Source organism: Sardina pilchardus, chromosome 23 (genome assembly GCF_963854185.1).
Source record: "Sardina pilchardus chromosome 23, fSarPil1.1, whole genome shotgun sequence".
In the NCBI taxonomy this organism is placed as follows: Eukaryota; Metazoa; Chordata; class Actinopteri; order Clupeiformes; family Clupeidae; genus Sardina; species Sardina pilchardus.
This window is the reverse complement of record NC_085016.1, coordinates 26,596,009-26,612,799: the sequence shown is the minus strand read 5'-3', so window position 1 is coordinate 26,612,799 and position 16,791 is coordinate 26,596,009. Positions and strand designations below refer to the sequence as shown.

The following is a 16,791-nucleotide window of genomic DNA, read 5'->3' as shown; positions in this document are numbered from 1 at the left end:
GTTGTGTATAAATGACTTGCTTATTTACTTACCAAAGCATGATTGTAGCATGTGCAGGAACACAGAACCCCTCAAAGAAAGTGTGTGTGTAAAGGACCAGTAGAACTAGTAATGTTAATGAGCAGCCAGCTCAGCCAATGTTGTTCAGCTCCAGAACAGGAATGTAGTCGTGCCACCCTTTTTGAAAAATGCTTGTGTGTGTGTGTGTGTGTGTGTGTCAGGAGGAGCTGTTGTCCATGCGCGTGCAGCTGGAGGAGAAGTACGAGCGGGAGCTGGAGCTGCTGCGCTCCAGCATGGCGCTGGCCCACCGTGAGGAGCTGCTGCAGGTCCGCACGGACATCACCGACCGCTACTTCAGCGAGATCCAGGAGCTCAAGAACAAACACGCGCTGGAGCTGGAGCAGCTACGAGCACGCCTGTCCGAAAGCCACGTCAAAGGTGTGTGTGTGTGTGTGTGTGTGTGTGTGTGTGTGTGTGTGTGTGTGTGTGTGTGTGTGTGTGTGTGTGTGTGTGTGTGTGTGTGTGTGTGTGTGTGTGTGTGTGTGTGTGTGTGTGTGGACGAACCACACAGACACACTCACAAAAAGTTAGGGATATCTGGCTTTCGGGTCAAATGTAGTGTTTCAGTGCAGAACGTGCTAAAACATTGAACTGTTGGACATGCACATTCAAAAGTTTACAGAAGGCCACTTTAAGTCAATCTGTAAAGGTTATGGGGGATTTAAGGTTCATCCTGAAATTTCACCCGAAAGCCAGATATCCCTAACTTGTTGTGAGAAGTGTACTCTCTATGTGTACACTCTATACACTACACAGTACTACAGACCACACAGTCTATCCTCTCCTAGAACTTTGTTGTTAAGATGGGGAATTATGTGTTGTTGAACTGCCGAACTGGTTGAACTGCTAAACTGGTGGCTTTGCATGTCCCTAACAATTCTTAAAGTGAAACGTTTCTGGGTGACTCTTATTTGACATATAACTTAGTTTCTAGAGGTCATAAGGTCAAAAAAGGATTGGTTCTACCTAGCTGGAGTTGCTGTTGCCAGGCAGCTACAGTGCTACACTTGGGCATTACTCATGTACAACGACAGTACAGGTGACCTTGAAACAGAGATCTCTGTGAAAAATCACTGGAATTCTGTTAACTCTTGAGTTACTGAATATGAATGCAAGTGAGTGTGTTGTACATGTAGAGTGTTAAACCTAGACCTTTCAAATTAAGAGGCCTGGTGTGTTTTAGAAAGCGGGAGCTTATGGGCTTCTCCCTAGAATTACAGCATTCTTTTGGCAAGAGGCTTCTCATGGGTTAAAACGTTTGTAAATGTGTTTACTGATCCAAGAATGTACACAGAAGTGAAATGTAAGAGCTCATCTTCATTTTGAGTAGATAAAACTCCACTAAGCTAAAACTTGGACAGATAAAACATCTTGCAACAATCTTATAAATGTTGACTAGTGCACCCTCACTCACCTTTAACCTTTTGCCCTCTCTCTCCCCCCCCCCTCCCTCAGAGATCACGCGGCTGCGTCTGCAGGCGGCTCAGGAGGTGGCGCGGCAGGTGGAGGGGGAGCTGGCGGAGCGCGGCGGGGCCCAGGAGCAGGAGCACCAGGCGCGGCTGGCCCAGCTGCAGGCCGAGGCCCAGAGGCTGCTGGAGCTGGAGGCGCGCATCGCCCTGCTGACCCAGGAGCACGTGCACGAGCTGCAGCGCGTCGCCACGCTGCACCAGGACCAGCTGCGCCAGGCCGAGCACAGAGTGAGTCGGCGCGCTCATCACGCGTGCTCGCGCTCGCGCTCTCCCTGTTGTTCAGCCCGCTTGTCTCTTTGTTTTAGCCACGCTTCCCTTACTCGGTTTTATTAGCCCAGAATATTTTTGCCCATTTATTTGAATCTCTCATGCGTGCTCGCTTGCTTTTTTTTCTTTCTCTTTCTTTCTTTCTTTCTTTCTTTCTTTCTTTCTTTCTTTCTTTCTTTCCTTCTCTCTTTCTTTCTTTCTTTCTTTCTATCTCTCTCTCTTTCTCTCTCTTGCCCATATACCACCCTCCTCCTGTGTGTTTAAATATAAAATTTAAAGGGGCTTGCAGAGGTTTGTGTGGATGTGACCATGAAAGAAATTATATTCCCATGATTTTCTGTTGTAGTTCTCATGGCTTGATGTTGCCAGTAGCTGAAGAGCTGTTTTGACTAGATGCTTTGTGTGGTCACATGTGACCCAGAGCACAATGGTCACTATTTATATCAATGTGTTGAATTTGCATAAACAAACGTGGTTTAGACTGGTGCTGCTGCCACCTAGGGCAACGACTCGAGCTGCAGAATGTCATACGCTGAACTGCAAACTTGCGTGTTTGTGTTGAGGTGCTGTTGCTAGGAGCATCTGTGAACCTCATGATGAGTCATGATTTTGGATCTGAATGCCCTCTCTGTCCTTCCTCAATGTTCCCTCTCCCCTGACTTCCACTCCCTCTTCTCCCTCATCCTCTTCCTCCTCATGCCCCTCCTCCTCCTCCTCCTCCTCCTCCTCTTCAACTGTCCTCTTTCTCTTCTCCCACATCCACGGTCCTCCTCCTCTACCCCCTCTCCCTCCTCAGCTGAAGGAAGACTTTGCGGAGGAGCTGCGTGCCCGTCTGGAGGAGGTGCGTAGCGAGGAGCGCGAGCGCGTCTCCCGGCAGGCCCAGGATCAGCAGAAGGTCCTGCGCGAGGAGCTCCAGGCCCAGTGGCAGTCCCGACTGGACGAGCAGCGCAGCGCCCTGGAGGCCGAGCTGGCCGGCGAGCGGGAGCGTCTGCGGGCGCTGCATGCCAGCCTGGAGGCCGGCGAGAACCCGCAGCTGCTCGCCCTCCGCCAGAGGCTGCAGACGCAGCACGAGGGCGAGCTCCGCACCGCCCGCGCCACCATGGCCGCCGAGGTCAAGGAGCTCAACGCCCTGCTGCTGGAGCAGAGCCAAGCTCGTCTGACGGACGCTCACCACAGGTCAGCACCCAGGGGGCGCGGGCAGCGCTCATGAGAATTCACTGATTATTCATTTATTTCAGTCAGCTGAAGTCAGAGGCTGAACCTCGGTTACGAATATGCCCCTGTGGGTGTATGATGTAGGTCAGAAAAATAATCACAAATAAAGCTTGTGATTTGTACACTTTCAAGTCCAGAGCTTTTTTTATCAAATATTTTCTTGTTATTTTCAATAGTGCAGATACTGTATTTGTACTTGATTCTTGATATTTCTTGAAAATGTTATCATTTTCTTTTCTAAACACCATGCTAATGCATTGTCAAATCCAATCTTCACCTCAACAGGTTCCAGGAGGAGAAGAGGGAGCTGGAGGAGAAGCTTGCCCAGGAGAGGGACTCTGCTCTGGGGGAGCTCCGACAGAAGCACCAGGCCGAGTTGGAGGCCCAGAAAGCTGAACTGGACAAACTCACGGCTCAGATCGAGCAGCTTCAGCGGGAGCGCCAGAACCTGACTGACAAGCACCAGACTGAGCTCGAAACCATCTCCACCAATCACGAAGCGGCCTTGCGGGCTCTGGAGGCGGAGCTTGCGGCCAGGCACAGGGCGGAGTTTGAGAAGCTGGAGGCGGTCCTACAGGAGGCCAACGAGGCGCAGCTGGAGGCCAAGGAGGTGGAGCTGGAGAGGCGACATCGCCGTGCCAACGAGGAGCTGGAGGCCAAGATGCTGGCCAACATGGACACGCTGGAGAACACATACCTGCAGGTAGGGCTCTGCCATCTGACCGTGACATCACGTAGTGAATGATTATGTTTTTTGCAATCTTTCTTTAGAGAGTGTGTACCGTACTTTCCCAGCTATCAGCCGCAGCTTGTACATTTATTTTGCTCATTTATTCAGCTATGAGGTTAATACTAATATGTGACCCTGTAAAGCGGAACCAGTCGTTTCGGTAAAATTAATTAAATTAAGTTATTGTGCTCACATGAACGGCCATAAACTAAGCTTTCCAACGATATGTATATCGAGGGTATTACACAAACTATCGCTAAGATAACAGCATCCAAAGTTGACATGGTTCTCCTGTCAGGATATGCCAGAAGAGGAGAAATCACCTTTTTAAGCGGCGTGTGCACAACGGGAATGACAGCAAATGTGTTGAATCTTCGCCAGGTTTAACAGTCAAAACGTATGTTTTTCCGTGAAATGCGTTCACGATATGAAACTGTAGACTGTATACAGTCGAATTAGGCGAAAACGTGAAATTCAACATTTTAACCCGGAAGTTTGTTATTGTTGATTTTCTCAAAATAACGTTGTGCGCAAAACGACTGATTTCGCTATGAATGGTCACATATGGTATTAATATGGTTTTGTTTCTTTTAACTTACATGAAACACTGTCCTGCGGCTTATACACAATGCAGCTAATTCACAAGAAATTACTGTAGTATTGAGCCACAAAAGGTATTTCGTGCCTTCCTTTGAATACATACGAAATCTGTTTTAGAAGCAAACATGTAAGGGGGCGCAGGGGTGCTGTGGCACCAGCGGCTGCAGGTTCCAGTTTAGTACCACATTCAGGTCCAAGTGCCCACAGGGACCACGGTTCGAATCTGACCCACAGGCATTCACCAGTCCCACTCCATCTCTCCCACTCTGTTCTGGTCTCCACTCACTGTTTGAATGAAGGCTCCCCCCCACCCCCACCCCAGAATACTAAAAAAGAAATAAAGTGATGAGATCGGAAATTATAGCCCAGTTACATGCCCTCTGGTAGGTCTGCTTTAAAATGGAACGATCAGGAAAATGTTGAATATTATAATGTATTATAATAAATGTGCAGGATAGCTGCTTGGCCTAAGCATGGCTGCGTTGGGACATTTTTTTTTGTGTGATGGAAAAAAACTGTTGTTTTTAGTTAAAGCTATATCTTTAGCATAATGGAATAACAACCATTTTGTGCAATCAGCCATAGTCCCAGGACATTTGCCATGGTGTGACTGCAAAATCAGAACAACAAAACATCTAAGTGACATCACGCTCTGCCTGCCACTCGCTGGCCATGCTTTTCATGTGTGGCATTCTGAAGCAGTCTTTACATTTGGGACCAAGCTTGTTTGCCGAAAGACATTCTGAAGTAGCCTGAGCTATTGAAGTGTCAGTTTATTAGCCTACACAACATCTTTACGTCATTTTGAATAGCCACTGCATGCCTGTGTTGCCATGTGGTTGCAAAATCCGCTGATTCATATTATGCCCGAAAATCGCATCCAGAGAGGCCTTGTTTAATGTTGGGGTCGGACATGATCATCATCCACACATGTTGCACTCGCTTGACTTGCCCCCGGTGTCCACTGCTGCAGGAGATCCAGACGGTGCGTGAGGAGGGGGAGGCGGCGCTGGCCGTGCTCAGGGCGGAGCTGGACGCGCAGCACAAGGCGGAGCTCAAGCAACTGGGGGCCCAGCAGCTGTCAATCAAAGAGGAGCTGAGGAGAGAGCTGGCCAAGGCTCACCTCGACAAGTTCAACGCCATGGCCACCGAGCTCAACCAAGCCCATCAGGTGTGTGTGTGTCTTTAAACAAGGAGTAATGAACTGGCATGAAAAGACATCTTCTATCCATTCATGTTCCTCTTTAGCATTGAAGGTCAGATATATATGTAGATGAGCTTGTTCTCTTCAGTTCTGTTTATGTGATGAAGCTCAATTGTGGTGTTGCCATTGCTGGCTGTTTTTATGCCTCTCTTTGTGCATTTTGTCCTCTCATAAATGGCCCCCTATTAGCCACTGAACAATTTCTACCCGAATGAAGGGCTGACAGTTATAATGGAGTGTGTGTGTGTGTCTGTGTGTGTGTGTGTGTGTGTCTGTGTGTGTGTGTGTGTGTGTGTGTCTGTGTCTGGTTAATGAGGGCTGATGGGAAAATGGTTGATGCTACGCAACATGGAACATACACGCATACAGTACGCACTCACATATGCAGCCATACACACTGCCCTCTATGGACACCTGCTTGGAAAGAGTCACTCCCCCTGATAATTGCATCGTTTGTTTTTTGAATGTGTATGAGAGAGGGAGAGAGACAAAGATCGTGTGATTTGAGAGTGCGGTTTGTCCATGTGAATCTGCTGAAGAGGAAACAGGCTTTCTTTTCACATATAGAGTAGTTGGATTTGTAGATCTGGGGTGAGTGGAACAGTCTGAAATGGTAGTAGAAAAGGATTTTGTGTGTGTGTGACTGATTGATCTTTTTCCAAGTATGTGTAGTCATGTGGAGTCTTATCTGTGACCGTTGAAGGAGTGGCTGTCTTTTTTTTTTTTTACTGGTAGAGGTGTGTGTGTTTCAGTGTAAGCACACTAGTGAACTTTGCTACCACAAGGGAAGTTGGGTTTTTGAAGAACGCTTGTGTTTGTGCGCATGCATGAAAAGGGGAAAGTGATTGGCTGATGAAGCAGAAGTGTTCCTTCCTCAGTGCTAGGGCATGTATATTGCTCTATTTTATGTTAGCCTCCATGTTTGGCACTCGCAGCTGAGCTGAATCTACAGCAGTTGTATGTGCGCCACCCGGTAAGGTGTGTGTGTGTGTGTGTGTGTGTGTGTGTGTGTGTGTGTGTCCTTTCCTTGATTTGTTCAGTTTGAGCATGTCCAAAGGTTCATATTGTATTCATTGTGTGTGTGATGTGGAGTTCAATGTGTGTTTTCAGGGGTGTGTGTGTGTGCGTACTGACTCTGGGCCTGCATTGCTGTGCTTTGTTTCTATATTTCTCTATATTTGTGTGAGTGTACATTCAGTACATGACTGTGGGTGCGTATTTCTGTACCTATATTTCTGTGGCTATATCTCTCTCTATATATTTGTGTGTGTGCAGGCGGAGGTGTCGGCAGCCCTGTCCCAGGCCCAGGAGCAGCACTGCTCAGCCCTGGAGGCTCTGCAGCAGCAGGTGCTGGACATGGAGCAGCAGCACAGCGCCGCCCTGCTGGAGGTCCGAGACATGAGCAGCGCAGCGAGGCAGCAGCTGCATCAGCAGGTCGACATGCTCCGCACCCAACACCAGCAGCAGCTGCAGGTGTGTGTGTGTGTGTGTGTGTGTGTGTGTGTGTGTTTGTGTGTGTTTACTCACTACAGCTGGCACTTGCACAGTATGCTCCAAATTATGTGACCTTTTTAAAGCTTTAACAAACCACACAGATGCACACACTTGTTAAATGATGTTTTGAAACAGTTCCAGAGAAGTGTGTGTGTGTGTGTGTGTGTGTGTGTGTGTGTCTGTCTGTGTGTGTTTGCTGAATGAATTCGTGCCATCGCTTTTGTATAACCACTGATGCCATTTAGTTGGATTGGGGATTTACTTTTTAATCCATTGTGAAGCTGCCCTGCAGAGTTGTACTTCAGAGCTCTGAAGTGTCATTGAGCATTATTGACACAGTTGGGGTGGTCTAAGAGAGGTGTGTGTGTGTGTGTGTGTGTGTGTGTGTGTGTTAGGAGCTGAACGGTGCTTCTGCCCGTGAGCTGGAGGCCTTGCGGCGGGAGCTCGAAGAGGAGACATCGCGCCAGCGCCAGCACTTCCTGGAGGAGGCGGAGCTTCTCAAGTGCCAATCAGAAGAGCTTCTCCAGCAGCGGATCAGCCAGCTAAAGGTAGGTTAGGCCATTGGCTTAAATCGTGTTCTAGCCTCCACCCATTTCCTGAACAGACCAATGGGAAATTAGACGGCAGATTACTGTGGAGGTTAATAGGTTTTGGCTCCCAACATCTGGAGTGGAGGCAGCCCACTGCTCTCTAATACATCAGTGGGTCGACCCACTCTAATCCCCCCTCTCTCTCTCTCTCTCTCCCACCCTCACCCTCTCCCTCTCTCTCCCTCTCCCATGGCTCTTAAGATTATGCCCCACTCTGTTTGTTGCCCTCCCTTTCCTTCTTTTTGTCTCATCGGAGCACACTGGCTTTGAGTCCAGGCGCTGACTACACGCCTGGCCTGCCGTGTCGTGACCAGAGCAGCGGCTAAGCTCCCCCGTAACTAATGTAAATGAATGAATGCACTTTTGCAGAGTTAGCCGCTGTTTGGCTATTTCCCATGGGAGAGCTTTATCGCTCTGGGTCGAGCCCAAACCCCCACACACACACTCCCCCAATAATCCTACATATGGGACAACGTGTTGAGCCACGTGAACAAGAGCAGTGAAGAGATGGGGGAGATGAAAGAGGGACTGTCACTTTAGCCGTTCGTTTGATGCAGTCATTTGTGTGCTTTTGGAGCCATGTTTAAGTTGGTGGCAGCGGAGGTGGTGGTGTTGATGGCTGTGGACTACATTTCCCATGGTGCCGTGTGCTTGGGCCTGACAGGAGGAGAGTGAGCGGGAGAGGAAGACCGCGGAGGAGGAGAAGAAGCAGGCTGTGGAGGAGCTGAGGCGGGAGCGGGAGGAGGCGCTGCAGGAGCAGGAGGGGAGGCTGAAGCAGGAGCAGCAGGAGCTGGAGAAGAGCTACAAGGACAAGATGGACCAGCTCAGCGTACAGCTGCAGCAGCTCGACACTGTGGTGGCTCAGGTAACACACACGCGCGCGCACGCAACTCTCCTACCACATACACGCAACTCTCCGACTGCGCACACACACACACACACACACACACACACACATATGCAACTCTCCTACTACACACACACCTGTTCTACTACACACACACCTCTTCTACCCACACACACACACACACACACACACACACACACACACACACACACACACACACACACACACCTCTCCTACTAAAGACACGCACGCGCACACGCAACTGCACGCAACTCTCCTACTATACACTCACACACACCTTTCCTGCTACACACACTCTTACTTCAGGCACGCACACACATGCAACTGCACGCAACTCTCCTACTACTCTCCTACTGTACGCCCACACACGCACACACACACGCACACACACATGCAACTCTCCTACTACACATACACAACTCTCCTAGCACACGCACGCACGCAACTCTCCTACTATGCGCACACATGCACGCAACTCTCCTACCGCACACACACGCACGCACACACGCGCAACTCTCCTACCACACACACACACAAACACACACGCAGAACTCTCCTACCACACATGGGCGAGCACAACCCTCCTACCACACACACAACTCTCCTACTACACACACACACACAGGTGCAACCCACCATTCCCACTTCATACACGCATACACATCTTGAAATTAACCCCTGCAAAGTGATCGGTCCTCCTAACATTAGGAAGGCCCGTTCATTTGAATGGAACCTGCAGCGGAATTTGCAAACTTCTGCAGTGTTTTGGAAAAGCTGTATAATATGCTAATAATGGGCTACTTTTAGAATAGTTCTGGAAAGCATTGATTAGTCTTGGCAGGTAAAAAATGTCTGATATTTGTGCGTGCATGCGTGTGTGTTTTAGGGATCGAAATTAAAGGTGACCTATGCAAGTTAATTTACCTTAACTGATCAGCTTCGGAGTCATTGGAATGGTCATTTGACTTATTCCGGGTTGAATGATAGCGGTGCCGCTTCCTCTTAGCGCGTTTGTGCCGTCAGGCTGGGGCCATGGCAAGCATAATTGCGAGGCTGCGAAACTTTCTGTTTATGAAAAGGCAGACTGACCGATTGAGGAGTGTTGTAAAATATACAGTACACACTAAAGCTGTAGGAGAAGCTCTGCAGAGAAACCTGCAAGTGTAAAATGAGAAAACGGTGAAGAAACTAGCCACACACACACAGCTCACTTACAGTATACCCACACAGAGTATGCAGACTCGTTCCTCTCTAGTCTCTACAGTTTTTTTCTGCCCACACACACACACTCATTCTTGCACATTTATGTATAAATATTCACACACACGTTGTGTGTAATTATTCTGATGCCGGATGGGACCTGTTAATGTTGTCACCCTCTAATGCATCCCTCAGAGTGGACTAGTGTTTGGCACAGCACTGTAAACAGCTTTTCCAAAATAAATCACAACACACACACACACTTGTCACTCTCCAAATCCATGCAGTACAGTCATCAGTTGGGTCAGCCAGGCGTGCTGGGTCAGTGAGGAGACTATAAGGCGAACTGGTTGCCGTTGTAGGCACAGTCCTCACTCTTGTGTAGCGTCTTATTGCTGATGCCCGATTGGTTTGCGTAATGTCATTGGTACTAGATTGGTATCGGCAGATAACGGCTTAAAACAACACTGTCCACTACTATTAAAATACCTTTTTCAAGCTCATTTTGGAAAATTAAGTATTTTACATTGCCAGTGTGCAGCCGGAATGCTTGATATTGAACCATGTAACTAACAAAGTTGATTGGAATCATGATCCTTGTTGTATTTTTAACTTTTGATGAAGTGTATGCGGTGTTGAATGTTGATGTTGAGGTGCATAAATATCAATTCTTCCAAGTTAGTAAGTTGGATGTCAAATTGCATTGTTTACATCTATACTAAGTTTAAATTATTTCCTTGTTTTTCCATGAGTGAATGTCTTGAAGTATACTTTTAAGGTGTAATTAAATGAATATTTTATGCCTGTATCTGCTAGGCCATCATCACAATAAGAGTTTTAAGTAAACTCACAGGAGAAACCTATTTAAAAAGATGTGGCCATAATGATCTTGAAATTGTTGGTATCGTAATATCCTTATTAATGCCTGAGAGTAGACAAGTCCTTAATGCCTGAGAGTAGACAAGAGCAGGCAGGCATTTGAGTTTGTACATTAGGCCACTGTAAGGCATGGTCAGTAATTTAGGCTGGCTGAGTCCTCTGTGTGTGTCAAAGTGGTATCTGTAATGCCACACTGGAGATGCTATGCTTTTTGACAGCATGGGTTAATCATTGTGTGTGTGTTGTTCCCTTTGTGATTATTCTCAGGTGAATGAGTTAGGTAGACATGCTGTTCCCTCTTGGCTTGTTTGTCTGTGGGGAAAACTTGCTGCACATGTAGAAGTTAATTTTAGCAGTCCCTTTTGTTGATGCTCTCGCTCCACATTGCCGTAGTGATGGAAGTGAAGCCTTACTGTGTTCGTGTGTTGCCATGGTTTCAGCTTTGTTAATCTTAAGATTTTGGGCTGCTCCCCCCTCAAGATTAGTGAAATCAACGGATGCACTCCTTGAAAGGGAGGTGTGTGTGTGTGTGTGTGTGTGTGTGTGTGTGTGTGTGTGTGTGTGTGTGTGTGTTTAGGGAGGTTGACATACCCCCCCTTTCTAAGTGTTTGTTTCCGTGGAAACAGTTGTGTGTGTGTGTATGTGTGAGGGAGAATGAGAGGGAGAATGCGCGGCAGTTGGCCAGGTGCTGGTTAGCAGTCAGGAAGCAGGAGCAGCGCTTGGGGCAAGCGTGGTATTATACCCTCCGATTTACCCTTTCCCTCTTTCATCCTCTAGCTTAGACTCCCTCTCTCTCTCTTCCCCCTCCCTCCCTCTCTCCCTCCTTCTCTCCCTCCCTCTTTTTCAGCCTGCTTGTCTCTTTTCTTTATCTCTGCTTCCCTTGCTCTGTTTGTTTTTTCTCCCCTACACATGGTTTGTTTCTCTCTCTCCCTCTCTCCCTCTCTGTATGCCTGCATCTTCTCTCTCTCTCTCTCTCTCTCTCTCTCTCTCTCTCTCTCTCTCTCTCTCTCTCTCTCTCTCTCTCTCTCTCTCTCTCTCTCTCTCTCTCTCTCTCTCTCTCTCTCTCTCTCTCTCTCTCCTTCTCTCTATGCCTGCATCTTCTCTCTCTCTCTCACTCCTACACAGAAGTTAGGGGCAGCATGGGAATGCTTACAGACATGTTGGAACAGAAACACAGACTTGGTTCTCCCTGTTAGTTTGTGTGTGCATATGGGCTCACTGTCAAGGCTGTGCTGTGTGTTGTGTGTGGCGGTCTCATGGCTGAGATGGTTAGCTGAGGCTGCGGAGGAAGACGAAGTCGACAGAACGTCAGAATGCATCCTCATCCCGGAGTGGATTTGTTTTGTTGTTTTTTAATTTGTCTATTTTTAGAGCAGAGGATTTATGTTTGTGTGTGTGTGCGTAAATAGTTGAGTGTGTATAATGACAGGGTTTCTCTCTCTGGCCACAGTCCTACTAAGGCCTAAGGTGTGTCTGTGTCTGTGTCTGTGTCTGTGTCTGTGTCTGTCTGTGTGTGTGTGTGTGCACAAGTTTATATTTTTCTGACCCAAATGTGCTTTCAGGTGTGTAATAATCATGGCAATTATTTTTTTCCCCTAATGAATAACTTGTATTAATAACTCCTCTCTTCCTCTCTTCCTCTCTTCCTCTCTTCCTCTCTTCCTCTCTTCCTCTCCTCTCTCCTCTCTCCTCTCTCCTGTAGTTGCGCAGTGAGGTGAGTGGCCTACAGGGGGAGCTTGTGGGGAAGAGCAGTGAGATGTCCACATTGGAGGGCCTGTTGCAGCGCCGCGAGAGGGAGGGCCAGGAGGGAGACAACCTGGTCACCATGCTCCGCGACGACCTCACCGAGGCCAAGCAGCAGAGGTCAGACATCACCGTGATTAACAAGACTCTCCAAACAATGGATCTGTTGGCAGTTAAAACTACTTTAGAGTGCAGTGAAGGTGGAATTAAGCAGCTTTGTTAAACCCAGCATCATGAGTCTCACTGGGTTGGTTTAATCAGACCTCAAGAACTAGGCATGAAAGACCTCACTTTTAGTTATGAATTGTGCAAAGGCATTGCCATTATAACACCGACCCAACTCAACAACAGCTCTTAAACATTTGTCGCCCTGTCAGGATCTAGCAGTGAAGTACTTCAGTTCTGCAGGCAGCGTATTATTCATGTTCCCTATCCGAGGTAGCGTTGCAGTCTGTTGAGCACCTGGTGGGTGTAGAGTGACGAGTAGCGAATGTCCCAGCTTGCATTTCAGATAGTCCTAGAGTGCATGCGGCTGATCTTGCAGCACTTGTGTCGTGAGCAGCAGCAGCATCAAAGCGGTGTGCGCATCACAGCGATCGCTCCTCCTGTACGTGTAGGACGTATTGACATGCGTGGTTGTGTGGGAGATGAGTAAGCCTGCTGAAAGGTAGAACTCCAGGCAAAGTTCTCAGTTCCACTGCAGTGCGGGAGTATTCAGAAGCCCTTAAAGGCACGGCTCAAGACTAACTTTTTGCACCGACTGCACTGGTGCGCCCAAGTCATTTTTTTAATTTAGATCCACCAAATTTTTTTTATTCCGCTGCCTTTAACGCCAAAATTTCAAGGTCACCTTTTTGCCGTTGTCAATATGCATTCAGTGTCTGAGCTGTTGTCAGACCATGGACCGGGAATGATGGTATTGATTTGATTTTGGGGCCCCCACCACCTTGACGCCATCAGTAATATTGAATATTGTGTGATCCAATGGCACATGAGTGTAAAGGCCCGCGCACACCGCCATGACGTCGGCTGTCTAATAGCGTCGGTCGCGTCTTTGAGCGTCATTATGCCAAATGTGAGAGGTTTCTGAACCGCGACCGATATAGTATAATGAATTAGCTTCACATTGTGTGCTGATAACCATAAAGATAGCAAAGCAAAAGAAAACAACAAGTAGCCTAGTTGAGCACCTGCGTGCGTAATCCCTCCTGCTCAAACGAAATGTGTGTCCGTGGATATAGCTCTGCATTAAGTTAATTTTGATGACGTATACTGCTGCGGCTGCTGCGTTCGTTCTGAAATCATCTATAATAATGTTCACACATCATTCTTGCTACTGCCACCTGATGGTGTGGAGAACGCATGTGGTTGTTTACGGTCATGCAGCACTGAATTGCAGCTTTTTTTTAGAGGACTCAGAAAGATGGCAAGTGACAGTCACCGATAGTCGTGTCGTGTACAGTCTTCTGAAGTCTTTTTGGTGTGCGCTGGCCTTAACTGTAGTTTGTGGTGGCGTTGGCAGGCAGGCGCTGAGCGAGGCCAACGAGCGGCTGCAGCACGTGGTGCTGGAGATGCTGAAGAGCGCCATGGCCACGGAGGAGCTGCTCACCCGCAGGATGGGCACGTTCGCGCCCGCCAGGGTGGCCGCCGCTCCCGCCACGGACAGTGGGCTGGAGCACACCACCTCACGCACCCACGGGGCAGCCGGAGACGCACCTGGCACAGGTGAGGGCATACACACTCATAATCACGCACGTTATAAAACACACTCACACTCACACTCACACTCACACTCACACTCACACTCACACTCACACTCACACTCACACTCACACTCACACTCACACTCACACTCACACTCATTTACTGTTTATTGTGGTTTTTGCTGTTTGGTTTAATTGTCATTGTAACTGATCTCATTCTTGCTCTGTCCCCCTCTCCTCTCTGTCCTAATCCCACTCCTCTCCCCAGGCTCTGATCCGACGGCGGATGGCGAGTGCGGTCCAGATGCCAGCTTATGGTCGCTGAGCGATGAGGGCCTGGAGCTGTCCCAGCGGCTGTGCGAGAGCCTGTTCGTGGGGGCCGAGCTGCAGCTGGAGGCCCAGCAGGAGGAGCTTCTTCTGGGGTCCGGCGCTCGGCTGCGCTCCTCCGTCGACAAGCTCCTGGAGCTGGTGGACCAGGTCACTAAACGGGTGAGGGGCTCCGCTATTATACAGCCACAGCCAGTTGTGTGTATGACCAAAGTCAACGTGTGTGTGTGTGGTCTCTGTGTTGGCATGTGAAGATTTTGTGTTCTTGCTTAACCATAGCCATCACAAAAAAAGCATACAATGATTACACCAAATTTGTAGTCGCTTCAAGGTGTGTGTGTGTGTGTGTGTGTGTTGTTAGGTGGAGCAGACGGAGCGTTTCAGTCAGACCACTACTGAGGAAACGGCTCAGCTGCTGCTGCAGCAGCACAATCAACTCCTGGAGCAGCTGGACCAGGAGTCCAGCCAGAAGGGACACCTCCAACTGGAGCTCCACAAGGCCGAGGGTGAGTGCTGTGTGTGTGTGTGTGTGGGGGGGGGGGACCAGGAGGCTAGCCACAAGTGCCACCTCCAGCTAGAGATCCGTGATGCCGAGGGTGAGTGTTCTGTGTGTGGGCGGTGGGGGAGTGTTCAGGAGGTCACGAACTGCACAGGGATGTGTCGGGGGGCTAATGGATACGTGCGTGTGTGGGTGTGTATACAGTATGAGTGAGTGGGTTAGGAGGCCATTCAGAAGAGCTTTATCTAGCAAGAACTGCTCAAGGTTGTCTGTGGGTGGATGGGTGCTTTTGTAAGCGACCTTGTATTCTTTTCATTAGTACCGGTACAAGAAGTATGTGAGCGTGAGCGAGCGAGAGAATATCTCGTCATCTGCCGCCCCAGGCCTGCTAGAAGGCAAGTGTGTGAACTAGGGCTGCATCATTTGGGGAACTTATCTCATTTTTCTGATTGGGATTGTGATTGTTTTAGGTTTTTTTAATATATTTTTGGGGGTTTTATGCCTTTAATTGGACAGGACAGTAGAGAGAGAGACAGGAAGCGAGTGGGAGAGAGAGTCGGGGTGGGATCCGGAAAGGACCACGGGGCGGGAATCAAACCCGGGTCGCCGGCATGCGGTGCAGGTGCCCTAGCCAGTCGCGCCATGGCTGGGGCCGCGATACGATTTTTGAAAGTCAATGAATTGATTCAGTTCAGTATTCCAGCCTGTGTCTCTAATTTGTGCCTCCCCTGGTCGGTGAGCACACCTGGTGCACAGAAAGCACAGCGCCAAGACTGGCTGTGAAGCTCACCAATCAGAATGGCTTTGCCCCTCACACACTGTGCGCACCCACCAACCACTAATGGCACGGTTGAGAAGGATGAAATGAATAGAAAAGTCAGAAACAAGACCAAATTAACGGCACGATTATTTGGAGCTTTTGCGATTAGGCAATTGCGTTGGTTTCCTATTGCGATTGCAATAATTGTGCAGTGTGTGTGTGTGTGTGTGTGTGTGTGTGTGTGTGTGTGTGTGTGTGAGTGTGTATGTGTGTTAATCATCACCTCCTCTCTATCTCCCCCCACCCCAGGCCTGCTGGAGGGCTACGTGTGTGAGAAGGCCTCGCTGGAGGAGCGTCTGCAGCAGAAGGAGTCGCGGGAGCAGCGTCTGGTGAAGCAGCTGGAGGAGGCGCGCGAGCAGCTGCAGCAGCTCAGCGAGGAGCACACGCTCCTCCTCCGCCAGAGGGACGCGCTCAGCGCCGGCCTCGGGGATGCCGAGAAGGGTGAGACGAGAGGGGACGGAACTGGACAAGAGAACAGGGGCATGGGGTTAGGATGGGGTTAGGATGGGGACATGGGATTGGATGATGGGCAGAGGAAGTTAGGGACGTTACAGGAAATGGTCAGACTGCCAGCCCAATTTTGTTGTGGCTATGTCCTTATTGTATTGACATTCTTATTTATTGATTTATTTATTGATTTATGTTGAAAGTTTAGCAATAAAAAAGCCACTCTAAATCAGATTTTTTGCAAAGCAAATCTGAACCAAATTTGGTAGTAAGCTGAAGTGTCAGAGTCCAGACCCCCGTGCTGCTTAATTCAGTTTTGAGTATCTCCCTCATTCCCCCAGATGACGCAAGTGCTGGAGCTCATGCTGCTGCTAGGTCACAAGTAGGCGTTGAATCAAACAATCTAACTACATCACCACAGCTCAGCTCATGCAGATAGGTTAGCCATGCCTGGGCCTACACATTTGATCTGATAACTTGCGCATGAGCTGATTTTAGGTAACCTATCCGATTTGCCTGTAGTCTTAACATGGCCTCAGTGTAGTGTCCTTACCACACCAGTCATCTCACAGGACCAGTCCCCGAGGACCAGAGATACCATCACATGTCTGCCTGGCCTGCAGTGGAAAAGGCTTTGGATTAAAGCACGGCAGACAAATAAATCAGAACATAATGT

At 48.8% G+C, this 16,791-nt stretch overlaps 1 protein-coding gene across 3 annotated transcripts in view; it reads left to right on the top strand.

The window, feature by feature from the left end:
- pcnt (pericentrin) overlaps window positions 1-16,791 on the top strand; it is a 55,490-nt gene that overhangs the window by 14,279 nt on the left and 24,420 nt on the right. For all 3 annotated transcript variants that reach the window (XM_062527216.1, XM_062527215.1, XM_062527214.1), the window contains 13 exons: window positions 222-438; window positions 1,516-1,757; window positions 2,593-2,972; window positions 3,297-3,714; window positions 5,315-5,512; window positions 6,821-7,018; window positions 7,435-7,587; window positions 8,294-8,494; window positions 12,279-12,439; window positions 13,842-14,044; window positions 14,291-14,511; window positions 14,711-14,855; window positions 15,918-16,109. In XM_062527216.1, the coding sequence (XP_062383200.1) occupies window positions 222-438; window positions 1,516-1,757; window positions 2,593-2,972; window positions 3,297-3,714; window positions 5,315-5,512; window positions 6,821-7,018; window positions 7,435-7,587; window positions 8,294-8,494; window positions 12,279-12,439; window positions 13,842-14,044; window positions 14,291-14,511; window positions 14,711-14,855; window positions 15,918-16,109 (2,929 nt within the window). The remainder of the gene's footprint in view (window positions 1-221; window positions 439-1,515; window positions 1,758-2,592; window positions 2,973-3,296; window positions 3,715-5,314; window positions 5,513-6,820; window positions 7,019-7,434; window positions 7,588-8,293; window positions 8,495-12,278; window positions 12,440-13,841; window positions 14,045-14,290; window positions 14,512-14,710; window positions 14,856-15,917; window positions 16,110-16,791) is intronic.